The sequence below is a fragment of the Meriones unguiculatus genome, chromosome 11 (genome assembly GCF_030254825.1).
Source record: "Meriones unguiculatus strain TT.TT164.6M chromosome 11, Bangor_MerUng_6.1, whole genome shotgun sequence".
NCBI lineage: Eukaryota > Metazoa > Chordata > Mammalia > Rodentia > Muridae > Meriones > Meriones unguiculatus.
The window spans coordinates 77198869-77213570 of NC_083359.1; the positions used below are offsets into that span (position 1 = coordinate 77198869).

Consider the following 14702-nt stretch of genomic DNA (forward strand, 5'->3'; position numbering starts at 1 on the left):
ACCGAGCTCAAGTGGGATGATTATCAGCTGTACACCTGGCAGTCCTCAAAAACTAAAAACAAAACCCAAAAAAGTTAAAATTGGCTCATTCCTTTAATCCCAGCACTCCGAAGGTAGAGGCAGCTGGATCTCTGTGTAAGTTCCCAGACAGACAGCCAGGACTACACCGAGAAACCCTACCTCAAAAACAAAACAACAAAAAACTTGCTTATTCTGGACACACGCCTAGTTGAGTGAAGGTCACCCTCCAGGGAGGGTCTCATCTCCATCTGGTTTTCCTGATAGGTTATCTCAAAATGAGGGAGGCCCTGTGTCCCCATGCTACATCATCCATAGAAAAAGCTAAGCAGGCCTATCAGACCAAGCTGTCCTCCACATCTGGAGCTATTGTCCTGCTGGATGTGCCGAGCTGTGCTGTGGCGTCTCTTTCTGTGAGGGTAGTGGTCACATGCAGTCCCCCAACCTGTGGGAATTGTGTAAGAATAGGCCTTGGACCTGAATGCCTCCTCCTTCGGCCTGTGCTGGAGGACTAAATCCCTGCTTTAGACTCAGTGGTACTCTTCTGCTTAAGCTCTGATGTGTGGCTCTCAGCATGTCCCGGATCTTTGTTTTCTACTCTAATGGGAAGGAATGAAGAGAAAGTCTTCCCTGGACAGCCTGAGTAGGGTGTTGGCAGTTGATCTCATGCGAAGCTGACTGCATTATAGATCACGTAGGTCATGGGGTGGGGTGACTGAGGAACTGCAGGGGCTGGCTCTAGAGCTCAGTCTCTCCTCTGGCTGTAAGAAAACAGTGTCACTTAAGCCTGGTGTGTCCTGTTTATTTTGGGTGACCTTGAATCATACACTGGCAGGCAATTACCTGCCTGCTGATCTTGGCCACACAACCCAGACACCTGTGAAAAGAGACACCTTGCCCATGTCTCTGAGCAACTAGCACCTGACCTCTGATCTGGAGTTCCTTTCCGTGGACTTTTCACCATTCTTGGCCATGTTAATTACCATCCTCCTCCTGTTCTGATTCAACGTTACAGCAGTTCAGTCTTTTTTCCCACACGCATATCCTTAGCACCAGCCGCATTTTCTGGCACACGGTAGATAGATAGGCAGACTTTGTTATTATTTTTAGTGAGTGGAGTGCTATCCTAAGACTCTGTTGCCATTTGGGGCTTATGGTTTCAGAGGATTCCTTAATGAGGCAAGGGGCTACGGGCACAGTAGACTTTGCCATCAGGAGGAAGTTGAGTGTAGGTGAAGATGGCGGGTACTTCCGCCTGTTGGGCAAAGGAGACGAATTCTGAGTGTCACATGCTTCCATTGTTGTTGTTATTCTTTGATTCTTCTGTGTATCTGGCTCCATTTCCCCACAAAGCTCTGATTTCCAGAAATAAATTACACTGTCCACACCCAGTCATTTCTGTGACCCACTTAATTCTGTGTGACTTTGTTATTTTTCAGGGTTGAGTAAGACTCAAGTCATCTGAGAGAAATGGCATTTACCATGAGTTGGAGGAAGCCCATCAATGTTCAAGACAAACATAAGCCGGATATAGTGGCATGTTTGAACTTGTTCAACCTCTGAGGCTAGCTTGGACGACACAGTGAGATCCTATGTCAAAAAACAAAATCAGTTAAGATTTATCAGGGGATTCCTCCTGACTCAATCCCACCATTTTAACACACTTTTCCTGAGCATGCTTCTTTTGCAGCCTTTCAGAGTTTGACATGCACTGTTTTTCAGAGAAGTGTTTTTGATGATGTGCTTTCATTAGACCTGAAGCTCCACAAGGCCAGGGACCATGTCTGTCTCCTCTGCCGTCTCCCCTGCACTAAGCACAATGCTAAGAACACAGGTGACGCTCACCGATTATCTGAGTTGTCAGCGACCAGAGTGCTCAGCTTCCCGAGCTGGTGACCTGAGTGTAAGGGTCAACGGCTCTTACACCAGCCCCCTTACTCTAAGAACAAGTGCCTGAAACAAAACAAGAAACCAGAAACAATTCAATTTCATGAGAACTCTTTTTTTCTAAACTTGGCTCATGAGTGGACAAATTAACACCTGACATGAAATTAATTTATAAATCGATTTATTTACAGATTTCATCTTAAAGTACATTTTAGTTAACAAATCTATATATACACGGGACTTCATCCCAGTTATTTTACAGAGCGTACTTACAAACCACACCCTTCGTCTTCTGTGCAGGGCTGCACGGGTGTGACTATTGGCTGAAAATGGCCTGATGCCCAGGCTATTTACACACACACAGTAAACGGGCTTATTTTTCATGTCTGCACAGTACAGTACACACAAGGAGGCTGAGCCCCCTAGAGAACGCTTTGCAATGTTTTACCAAGAAGGCCTGGCAAAGTCCAGAAGGAAAAGCTTTAAACATAGGCTAATTAAAATGACAGTACCTCCTTTACACCAGTTTACATTTTCTTCACATTTTTATAATACAAAGATTTTATTGAATTGCTGCACAACCAGTTTAAGATGATTTGTAAACATGTAAATTCCTACAATTTGCATTAAACGTCATTGTAGTTTCTATCACTTGCTCTTTGAATTAATGTTTTATTCACTAGTATTCTTAAGGTAGTAAAAGGAAGATGTAAGTTTGAATTTCTTGCAGAAAAGTTATGAGTCTCTAATGCTGTGCTACAGAAATTCTTTTGCAAGTACACACTTTATTCAAGTATTGCAAAAAGCTAAGGCCACTTTTTTTCAAGACAAGAAAGTGAACAAAATTGTTTTTATCAATAGGCCACAACACTCTTATGAGCAATGCAATCTCTTTTGAAAGATAATTTCTCAGAGACCTGTAGTCACAGAAGGAAGTCACCTTCCTCATTAACTACTTTTGAGCTCTTCCCACTTTTCCCTAGAATAATAAAAATTCCTGTTTAGACCTGAAGAGGGAATCGATACCCTGTACTTGTTAAACCCAGAGTGAACTGCCCTGGATAGCACAAATTGTTTGGACTCAGAAGGAAATCTGAAGCCTACATGGTGGTTTACTACTAGGTTCTGACAGTGTTATTCTAGACAGTATTACTGCTGATGCAAAGATCTTTTAGAAGAATTATGCAGAAAGACGGGAAAGGACAGGGTGTGGGAGAAGGAACAAGATTAGAAAGAGGGAATATTTAGGTTCTTGGTTATGAGACAGAGCTTCACTAAAAAGATCCCAGTACGGAACGAGTGTCCGGGCATCCACGTTCATCATGCCTGACTATAACAATAAACCCATCTCAGTTAGATCCAAATAGTTAAAACAGGAAGAAACCCGTTAACGCTAGATTCTTTTGATTTTGCTACAAAACTGTAGATATGATTGCTAGCAAAGGATGAGACTTGTCTATTCCTGCCTCGTGTCTGGAACACAGGATTTTTGGATAGTGAAGACAGCTGGAGGAGGTTAGGCTGGTCACTGTCAAAGTCCTGGAAGTGACCAGATTGCTGAGTCCATGGACTTATATCAGTATGTTTTTCCTTTTCTGGCATTATAATGTAAAGAGTAAAGATATACTTTCTTATTAAAAATTAACTTTAGGCCCAAATAATGAAGATGTGGAAAACAACCCATATTCCTATTATAATTTGATATTCATTTGTAAAAAACTTATAGCAGCTGTAAAGTTCAGTATTATAAAGACAATGTGATCCTACAAACAGTCAAGGGATATACACAAGATGTTTCCTGTCTTCCAAAGAATACAAACTGAAGAGAAATATCTTAGCTTCCACTGGCCACATGAAAACTGTTTCCACATTACTGGTTAATAACCCCAAGAAACCTTTGCTTCTCTTAGTCAACTTGCTCTTTATGGCTAAAGACGACAGCTCAACAGCAAAAGCACAGAAGAGATGCTGATGAGACACCGACCTGAGCATTTAGAGACCCAACTGTAACATTTCAGTGCTTTCCTATTGTCAAGAGCTAGCACACCAGTCACTGTGCAAAATGCAAAATTCCCAATGATGGTTCCAGCAAATCTCATGTAATGACAGGATGAAACTGAAGAGGAATAAAGTGTGCATAGTGAAACATTTGAGACACAAAGGAAAATTTGGAAGAAAGATGCAGAAAAGAACAAATATGCACACTTAAGGGTTACGCCGTCTTTGGGTTTTCTAATGTGTTTGAAGCCATAATGTCCAGAGTGCCTGTAAGTGTGAACCCAGGGGACGTCTTACCATGCTGCTCTAGTCGGGACTGTAAGGTTAAGGCATTTACATTCACGCCTAAGATCATCCACGTTCTCCGGGATTACGAAGGACAGGACTGATGAAGAGAAACCAGTCTAGAAGGCAGGTGCTAAGGGCCCAGGAGAGCACCATGTGCTCCAATGTAGCAGCTGGAATCTGGAGATTTTCCTCAGTTACAGGTAATAGTTGTAAGATGCAATGCTGCAAGAGAGGCAGGATTAAACTTTACAGTATTTCAAGTCATCTCCCGCTTCTGCTGTCACGGGTGACGTAAATGCCTGTGTCTTTTTGATGAACTGAACTGACTTCTTCAGTGTGTGTGTAGAGTTATTAAAACTGCAGCTTTCCTGTGCGAAGACTAAACTGTAGAAGCTTCAAAATGGAGGTTTACTATTATGAGAATCATTTCTCAATAGGGACACACATCTTCAACTTAATAATTTATCTTAAAATAAATTAAAAATGTTCCACAGAGCAAAACAAGCACGCAGACTACAGACAATATCTTCTTGTCTTTGGTGCACACACTCATTTCCTAAATCATTCAAGTAACAGCATCTGACTTCTTGGGGAGAGATGGGAATTCAGAGTTTGAAGGCTAAAATGAATTCTTTCCACTTTTGCCATGCCTGGATGCCTGAGATGGTCCTGAGTATCTACGATTCTGAGAGCAGCTGGTAGAGGTTAGGACAAATGAAGAAAGCGCAGGGTGGGACAAGGGCAGAGGAGAAGCCCGCAGCAGTCCTGGAGGAGCCTCGTCGTCAGTAGGCATCTGCTTTTTGCTTAGACAGGAAAATTAAACACAATGCAATGGGTTATAGTTCCTTACGGTGGTGCCCAAAAAGCAAAGCTACCACTTATTTCTGACATCCACTTGGTGCTGCTCAACTTCAAGAATGGAAGAGACTGGTCTTCAAGAAGAAATAAACTCCAGAATCTGGAATAGGCAGACAATCTTGAATTTGCCTATTTTGGAAGTGGTTATGTGTTAATACTGTTCAGAGACTAGAATGTCCATTTTTGACTTTCATTGTATAGACCAGGATTACGTTTTGAAATTTAAAAGATGAATTTATATATCCCTCTTTCCTGATGAGACTCACGTCTCATGAGGAGATCCAAGCCTTGTCTAAGCTTGGAGGTCAGTCTGGTGTTCTCAGCCCTCATCTGAGACCTAGTAGGTATGGGTGCTAATGAGGTGTGCGGTGATACCAAGTCTCAACATCAGCATAACCCTGCCCACGGGAAAGAACCACACAATCCAGTGGACAGTCTGTAAAGGCAAAGGCTGTAATACCAGATATACCACATTGTCCCATGAACTCCAAACCAGCAGTCCATAAGAACAGGTTCAAGGTCCAGAAGCATTCTTGCTACGGTGGAGATGGGGTGTATATCAGGAGGCAGAAAGGCCCAGGACTCATGTTAGCACTCAGTGTTCGATTTATTTGCAAGATGTCACACAAGTAGCATTCTCCCCTGTTTTTCACTGATCTGATTGAGAACATCAATAGTATCTTTGATCAAGGTCTCAAAGATCCCATCAGCCAGCTGCATCTTCACACACAACTCATCCTCATCATAGTTAACCCACTGTGCCTCCTCCTCGTGGAGCTCCTGGACCTGCACATTAGAAGGCAGTGAGTTAGCAAATCTGTCACACAGCAGCCAGGAACTTAACCTCCCATGTTATGGCCCCATCCACAATCACATGTCCCAAAGACGTAATGTCATACACCTTTAAAACTGGTATCCAAACTAAAGATAGCTGTGGAGCTACATTGCAGCATGACGGTATGCCTGCACTTTGCAGACACTAAGGACTGATTACCCGAGTAAATGCGTACAGGAGCTCACAGGAAAGAGAACATGTTTAGATGCATACATTGCAATGAAAAACTACTCAACAAATATTGGACATAATTCTAGAGTCTTTTAAATAAATGAAGCCAGCCATGGTGGTGCATAACTGTGATTCTCTAGCACTTGGGAGACTGAGGCAGGAGAGTTGCAAGTTCAAGGTCAACAAAGACTAGCAGGCTGCCTCTCAAAACAAAATGACATTTAATAGTCATGATTTTTACAAATGCAACACTGCTTAAGTTTATTTTTAAATTATTGCTACAACCACTTGCTTTTTTGCATTTTAGAATTTTGGGCATTCTTAGTGGATGGTAAGTCATCAAGTTAGAAATAGCACCTCCAGGTTTATTGCCTGCGTTTTTATAATTTTAAATAACTATACTCCAAGAACACATACTGGCCTTCGTACAACTGCAGTGCAAGTGGGGTGGAAAGCAGGTGGAGAGCCCTGACCTAGCTCCAAACTCATCAGAGTTAGCTGCGTAACCAGAAGTCTAACCACAAAGCCAGCCAAAGTTCCTGGTTTGTCCTCAATTTGGTGTCATCTTGGGAGAGGCAGAGCAGGTAAAGTGGGGAACTAGTCAGGACTCCAGCTCTCTTAAGAAGCAGTGACGTGACCTGCAGAGGCCACAGCACGTAAAGGTGGAGAGAGAGGAGAGCAACACATTTCGTGTTCACACGTCTGTGCTACACTTGACACGTCAGAAGGCAGCAGCCTTTCTTCTCTTTGGAGGAAGGCTTGCAGGTCTTCTTACAACTATCCAATCCTCTGTTCCCCAATTTGTGGAATGGCTGGCTCCATTGAAGAGTGTTCTGTAACCAAGTACATTTAAGGGAACTCCCTCTGAGCAAATACACTGAACAGAGAGAGAGCATACTAAAGAGAAGTCCACCCCTAAACTAGTCTAACTCAGTTTCCTATGTTTACCAGGCCATAGAATCACATTTCATATATAAGAAATAGATTTAACCTACTAAGGAACTAGTATGAAGGCCAACCTAATGCTGTGTGGTGCTGGGGAACAACCATGCTCAGGGAAAGCTAGTAAGTATGTGTGCATAAGGGACTTCACATTCTTGGGAGGGAACGAGGGAGCGGGATACAGCTGGGATACAAAGTTAATAAACTGTAACTAATATTAAAAAAAAATAAAAAAAGAGACCTCACATTCTCAGTTTAAATTGTACACTTTTCCTTTTTGTAAAGAAGGTCTCAGTCTTTAAATATGAAATCTGTTAATTATTTCTTTGTCAACAAACAAAATTTTAGGGAATTCTATTCTATGGGAATATTTTTAATATTTGCAGCAGAAATAGCTCTTGGCAGTGTCTGCCCTCTCTTCAGTGTCGTGCGGGTTCTCCAGCAAACAAAACGCAAGGTTTTAATGCTGCAGAGGCACCGTTGCCAACAATAACTACTGCTTTTCGCCAGAGGACAGCAGACGGAGTGGCTGGGTAAAGGCCAGGGGCACGCACATGCCCGGCAGGCCATGAAGCCCCAGGTTCAGTCCCCAGCACCACACCTCAGGATCATTCCTGTCTTAGAAGCGACACACTTCCTTTTTGTCTGACTCTCAGAAAGATCAAAGCCCACCTTGGTACTACAATGGCCACTATAAACCTGCCTCTGTTATTTCCTTCTAGTCTTCAGAGTCTACTCTGCACCTATCCCTCCAGGTATGTGTAAAGTGTATAAACAAATCCATTAAATTAGAAATAAATCAATCTAACAGTACCCCCCATCCAAAACTTGGAAGAACTAGAACAGTTTCTTCAAACTGGTAAGCCACACACACGTGCACATACACACGCAGCAACAACGTAAGACTTCTGAATGTACAGTGATCAAACACATACTGGATCAGAGGTATTTCTAGCAATACACGTGTTATATCACTATAGCCTTGGTTTAGAACATACGACATGTACTTTGCACTGTGATGTCATGCCTGCTACGCCATCAAAAGGTTGATCTTAGATGGAGACTACTGTATGTTATGAATTAGTATTTTCTGATCTTAAAGTATGATAATGGAAAACAGAACTTTAACATTTCCCGACCATTAGCTTCTCAGCATGGAACCATCAGACTAGTTTGTAACTCTCTGACTGTACTGTGTTTGATTTTTAAAATTGTTGCTTGAGTTTCATATAAAAATCATTAAATAAATTTTGGTTTGAAATTAGAACAGAATTTCCAACAATTTCTGAGATGGTTCAAAATATACTTCTGCCATTTTGCACTATGGGTTCATGCAAAGTGGCGTTCTCAGCATTGAAGGCTGTGAAATCAAAGTGTCAACTCTGAAAAATGCTGAAGATGCTCATGTCCCACAGTATAAAATGTCAGCCAAGATTTGGTTCTTTATATGAGAGTAAACAAGCACATCCATCTCATTGGTATGCAAATGTGCTTTAGTCAATGTTAAATTTATATCTATACACCAAGGAAATGCTTTAAAATCTTTGATTTGTTATCAATTAACCAAGTAAATACTTATATGCCTGAGGCTGCATGAGGATTTCTCAAAGGGGCCGAGGGCTACAAAAGGGAAAAAGTTCAAGCCTGTGCCAGGGAAATGTGAAGAGAATGTGGCTACAGTCTCTCACAACATCCTTGTGAACAACCTGGGCAATAGGTCATAACTTCCTCGCTAATGGACGGCTCTTCCATTAATGAAGGAACTTCTGACATGTAAGACCCTCTGTGCTTCCATTCTGCTCTCTTCCTCTTCCACAATAAACTGAACTCTGTGCATTTGTTTGTCCACTAGGCTATTAGGTCCCAAAAAACTTGTTTGTTTTTAAGTATAAAGAGAAGGTGCTTGACCAAGGTCTGGGTCTTTTTAGTGACTGGATAATGTTGCTTTGCAAATTCGTGGTTTGGGGTTGAGACAGGTCTCATTCTGTAGTCCTGGCAGGAGTCAAACTCACGGCAATCTTCCCGCCTCGGCTTTGCTAGTGCTAGGGTTACAGGTGTTTGGGTTACATGCCAAGCTCAGTTTCTGTTTTTCAAACAATGACTTACTTTGATGGAGGTAGGCATATCAATTACAGATAATACAAACCTAGGAAATATAACAGACATTTACAAAGAGAACCAGCAAATGTGGTAACCTGGAATGATGGCCAAATTTCACAAGACTAAGGGCTTGTGATACACAATTAGGGAGTAGGAGGGACTTCATGCCATGACTCCAGCCACTACCACAACTGTCAAAGTGTCTTTAAGCAAATCCTGGGCTCATCTCTTAGAGGCCAAATGAGCTGAACATTTAAAATCTAACCTCTGTCTGGCCTCTCCTTGTTCCCTGTATAGGCCTTTGTATTGCTGATAACTCTTACCTTTACTTCTCCTTCACATTTCTATCTAGATGCCAGGCAAAAACTTGATCAACCTCCTTTCCTCCCTACACCTGGCTGTTATCCTAACAGGACTACCGATATACTATTGGAGTCCCCTAGATAGGTCTACCAGATGGGTGCTCCAGCTACCCATCTGATGACTCTGACCCTGCAGAAGTCAGATTTGGTTGTCACTCCAACTTTCAAAATGGCAGCTATGGTTACTTTGGAGATCATGGACCCTGAAAGCAGCAGCTACAGAAATGGCCTGGAAGGGGTACTTGTTTTTAATCTCCTCCAACATGCACACCCCTGATGGTAGGCTACACAAGAATTAAGAACTAAAACTCTAGTTCAGGCCTTTATCCCTTCTGGTGAACAGCTTTGGGGTTCCATCTCTAGGTTTTCATGATAGCAATGGGTTACATCTATCTATCTCCTAGTTTCTGCTCATCTCCTAATGATTTTAAGGTTATCCCTGCAGAGTGGGGGAATGTTACAGCAAAGAATGAAATCTTCCTCAACTCTACTCCCCTAAGTTCACTCAGCTGGACAGGTCAAGGACCTGGCTAAGGGACCATCCCAAAGGAAGGTAGGTCATCTTATGATCAATGTTCTTTTCCTTCCTACAATTCCTACCCCTTAGCTCAGTCCCTACCCAGCCTCCATGAAGTCTGGCTGGATCTGCCTGCCTTTCTGAGTCCCTGGAGCTGACCTCCATGCAGTTTATCTCCAACAGAATGGCTTTCCCCCCCTTCTTTTCTGCATTCGCCTCCCCTGGGCAACTGTATGAATTAAAGATTGCCTGTCTCACAGAGGAAAACAACACAACCAGTCCTGATGAGACCTGATAGGCTAGGGTCAGATGGAAGAGGAGGAAAGACTTCCCCTATCAGTGGACTGGGGGAGGGGCAGGGGTGGAGGAGAGGGAGGGTAAGAGTGAGGGGGATGAGGGAGGGGGCTACAGTTGGGATATAAAGTGAATAAACTGTAATTAATAATAAAAAAAAAAGATTGCCTGTCTTGGGGGTAAGGGAGGAACAAGGAAATCATGAAATTTGCAGGTAAATGGTGGGATCTGGAAAAGATCATCCTGAATGAGCTATCCCAGAAGCAGAAAGATGCACATGGTATATACTCACTCATATAGACATATAATATAGGACAAACCTACTAAAATCTTTGCACCTAAAGAAACTAATCAAGAGGGAGGACTCTCGCTAAAATGCTCAATTCCTATCCAGAAAGGCAAAGAGGATGGACATCAGAAGAAGGAGAAAAGAGGGAACAAGTCAGGAGCCTGACACAGAGGACCTCTGAAAAGCTCTGCCCTGCAGACTATCAATGCAGATGCTAGACTTATGGGCAACCTTTGGGCAGAGTGCAGGGAGTCTTATGAAAGAAGTAGGAAACAGTAAGATCTGAAGAGGACAGGAACTCCACAAGGAGAGCAACAAAACCAAAAAATCTGAGCACAGGGGTCTTTCCTGAGACTGATACTCCAACCAAGGACTATGCATGGAGATAACCTAAGACCCCTGCACAGATGTAACCCATGGCAGTTCAGTATCCAAGTGGGATCCATTGTAATAGGAACAGGGACTGTCTCTGACATGAACTGATTGGCCTGTTCTTCAATTACCTCCCCTGAGGAGGAAGCAGCATTACCAGGCCACAGAAGAAGACAACTCAGCCACTCCTGATGAGACCTGATTGACTAGGATCAGAAGGAAGGAAAAGAAGACCTCCCCTATCAGTGGACTTGGGGAGGGGCATGCATGCAGAGGGTGGAGGAAAGGAGGGATTGGGATGGGAGGAGGGAGGGAACCACAGGTGGGGATACAAAGTGAATAAAGTGTAATTAATAAAGAATTTAAAAAAAAAGTGTTTTCTCAAAAAAAATTAATTCTAATAAACTGTCATCAAGCTTTTAAAAAAGAAGCGGGCTGGGGCAGTGCTGTAAAGAGGGCTCAATGGAGCAAGCACGAGGACCTGAATTGGGATAACTAGTACCTTTACAAAAGCAGGGTGTGAACTGCACACCAGTAACTCCGTGCTAGCAGAGGTAAAGATAGCTGAGTCCCAGGGGCCTGCTGGATGGCCTCCACATGTATGGTGAGCGCAGCTGGACACCAACACACACTCACATACACCACCCAAACACAAGTTGGAGTTTTGGACTTGTGGTCACATTAAGTGCCTATAATACAATGGAATAGGATACACAACAGTAAAAGGACAATCTCCTCAGTAAATGCTAGGAAAACTGGATATATATATATATATATATACACACACACACACACAAGAGAACAAAATTCAATCCTTATCTCATACCAGATACAAGAACAGATTAAAGATTTAAATATAAGAACTGAAAATATTGTACTAGAAGAAAATGGAAAAACTCATGACAATGGAGTGGCAATGTTTTTTGTTGTTGTTGTTGTTTGTTTTTGCTATGATAAGCAAGTGAGATCAAATGAAAAAGATATATAACACAGTGGGGAGAGCATGCAGATAGGAGAAAATATTTGCACAGACTCAAGTCTGGTTAGGGATTAAAATCCCAAATATTTAAGCTCAAACAATTCACAGCAAGAAAACAAATAACCCAACTTAAAAAAATGGGCAAAGGCCAGATATGCTGGGGCTAAGGAAGAAGGATCCTAATGCCAGCTTTAGCTAAACAAAATGGGCAAAGGATCTGAACAGATATTTCAAATGAAACTACTGCCTGAGAAAATGTATTAGAGGGTAAAAACTTAACCTACAGCGAGAAATCTGCACTCGTGTTGGTTGGAAAGCTGAAAGGACTGGAGCTGCTGGCGGGAGCAGAGAAGAGGGAATTCTACGCAGGGAATTCTACGCACTGTTAGTGGAGGGCTAATTACTGCCGTCATACAAAAAACACTATGGAAGAACCTCAAAAAAGTAAAACAATAATATCCTCTACACTCAAAGACATTAATGTTGTTACTGGGATTTCTGCATGATCACAGTAGCCAAGATATAAAATCAACAGAAGTATCCACCATGGATGAATAGACAAAGAAAATGTGACTTACACAGACATAAGAATATACCCGGCCTTGAAAAGGAAATCCTGCTACTTGTAATAAAACAAATGAACCTAGAGAAATTAAGACTCAGTGAAATAGGCCTAATATAGAAAGACAAATATATGGTCTTATTTATGTGATCATATTCTGCATCACAGACATAGAAGGAAAAGATGCTTGTCAAAGCCTACATGTCCAAAGGAAAAGTAAGTTCTGAGCTCTACTGTATAGTAGGATGACTAGAGGGAAAAAAAGTGCTTTATGGTTCAAGTATCGCAACAAAACTGAAATGTCTAACATAAAAAAATAGCCACCTAAGACAACAGATATGTTAATTATCTTGATGAATTCATGCTACATCGTAAACAAAGACCAACCACGAAAACATTCACTTAGAGGCCAACCCCTCCACTGTGTGGATTCCATATTCCATCTAGTCTGGGATACTATATTCCTCTCTCCCTAGAACCATCACATTTTCTCTACTGAATCCTGCCTGCTAGCATTCGAGTAATAAATTTCTTTCAAGCTAATACCATTATTCTCATTTACTACTTCCCCTTTTATTTTTCTATTTGCAACATAATTCCTTTTAAGTGTCTACTTTTGTATTTCCACAACTGTCTCTCATGGAACTCATACAAATCAAGTTTATCCGGCTATGTCACCAAAACTATTTTGAGGTCAAGAGTCATCTGCTAAAAGCCAGTGGACATCTCTCAGTTCCTACCTCATTTGGCCATTAGAAACTTGTGACACACAGATCTCACTCTCTCCTCAAAACAATTTAACCTGACCCCACCTTCTCCCTGAAGCACTCCCCAGGAAGAGCCCCTCCACCTAGCTGACTGTTCTTCCTCACCTATATGTGCAGCTCTGGAGCTCTGCACGACAGCTCATGGATTCCTGCCTGCTCACCCTCAGTCTTTGCTCAATGCATTTCCCTCCATCTATGTGCTCTCCACTCTCAGTCTCTGGTCAGGATCCGGCCCTGGAATCTTGCTTGGCCTTCAGGCTCATGTCCAGTTAACTATGCAGTGCTCCATTTGTGGGGCTGGAGGTGTAACTCGGTGATAGGTCACTTGAGTTTCACTCATTTTTGGTTCAGTAATGCCAAACAAACTGATCTTATATAGAGACAGTATATCTATGAGACATTTAAATTTTAACATGTTGAAATAGAACCTCTACCTTCTCTCACTCTTTTGAGCTATAATATTCAAATCTTGTACTTAAAAAAAAGGTTGAAGAACTCTTAGACGCCATCAAAAATAATAATTATATAAAAAAAAGACTAGCTGGGTGAGATGGCTGGGGTTAGGGCTGAGGAGTTATTTTATGTTACTTTTGACCACTCTGCTTTTGTGTGGAAGTATAGTAGAGGTGCTTGAAAGCAGGCCTGACAGACTGAGTTTGATCTTCAGAATCCTCACAAAAATAGGAAGAACTGACTTGAGGGTTGTCTTTTCATCCCTACACACTTCACAGTCTGGTCTACAAAGTGAGCAGACCAGGACAGCCAAGGATACCCAGAAAAACCCTGTCTCAAAAAACCTTAAAAAAAAAAAAAGGCTTAGCCTATTAGCATCATGAAGGGACTACAACAGTAGGCTGGTGTACACTGGAGAAGTAGCGGAGAGCTTTTACATCCTGATCCACAGGTAACAGGCAGAGGGAGAGAGACAATGGGCCTAGCCTGGGCCCCCAATAGCTCAATGCCCCCCCCCCCCGTGACACAGCTCTCCAACAGGGCCACACACCCCTAACTCTTCCTAACAGTCTGCCAACCTGGGACCAAGCATGCAAATATGAGCTTATGGTGGCCATTCTCATCCAAACCACCACAATGGTGCATGCCTAGGAAGGCTGAGGCCAAAGGAATGGTACAAGTTTGAGGTCAGTCTGGGGTACATAGTGAGAACAAGCTCAGCCTGGGAAAACTCTGTTGAGAGAGACAGACAGACAAGCAACAACCCCCCTAATACATACAAACAAACAAGTTGCCGTAAAGAATGTCAGATCCAAAAACCAAAAAGACCGAGCATAGTGGTTCATACTTGTCTATAATCTCAGAACTCAGGAGGCTGAGACAGGAGGATTCATATGAGATCAATCCCAGTCAGGGTTACACAGATCTGTTCTCAACACAATTAAAGTTCTAGCCAACCTAAGATAAGATTTTAACAAAGCTATGTAAATATATTGGATTAAACATAAAAC

At 42.3% G+C, this 14702-nt stretch overlaps 1 protein-coding gene across 7 annotated transcripts in view; it reads right to left on the bottom strand.

The window, feature by feature from the left end:
* Positions 1 to 2069: 2069 nt before the first annotated feature.
* Cep350 (centrosomal protein 350) overlaps positions 2070 to 14702 on the bottom strand; it is a 137446-nt gene continuing 124813 nt past the window's right edge. For all 7 annotated transcript variants that reach the window (XM_021660491.2, XM_060364485.1, XM_060364484.1 and 4 more), the window contains one exon: positions 2070 to 5835. In XM_021660491.2, coding sequence (XP_021516166.1) covers positions 5671 to 5835 — 165 coding nt within the window. In that variant the 3' untranslated portion in view covers positions 2070 to 5670. The remainder of the gene's footprint in view (positions 5836 to 14702) is intronic.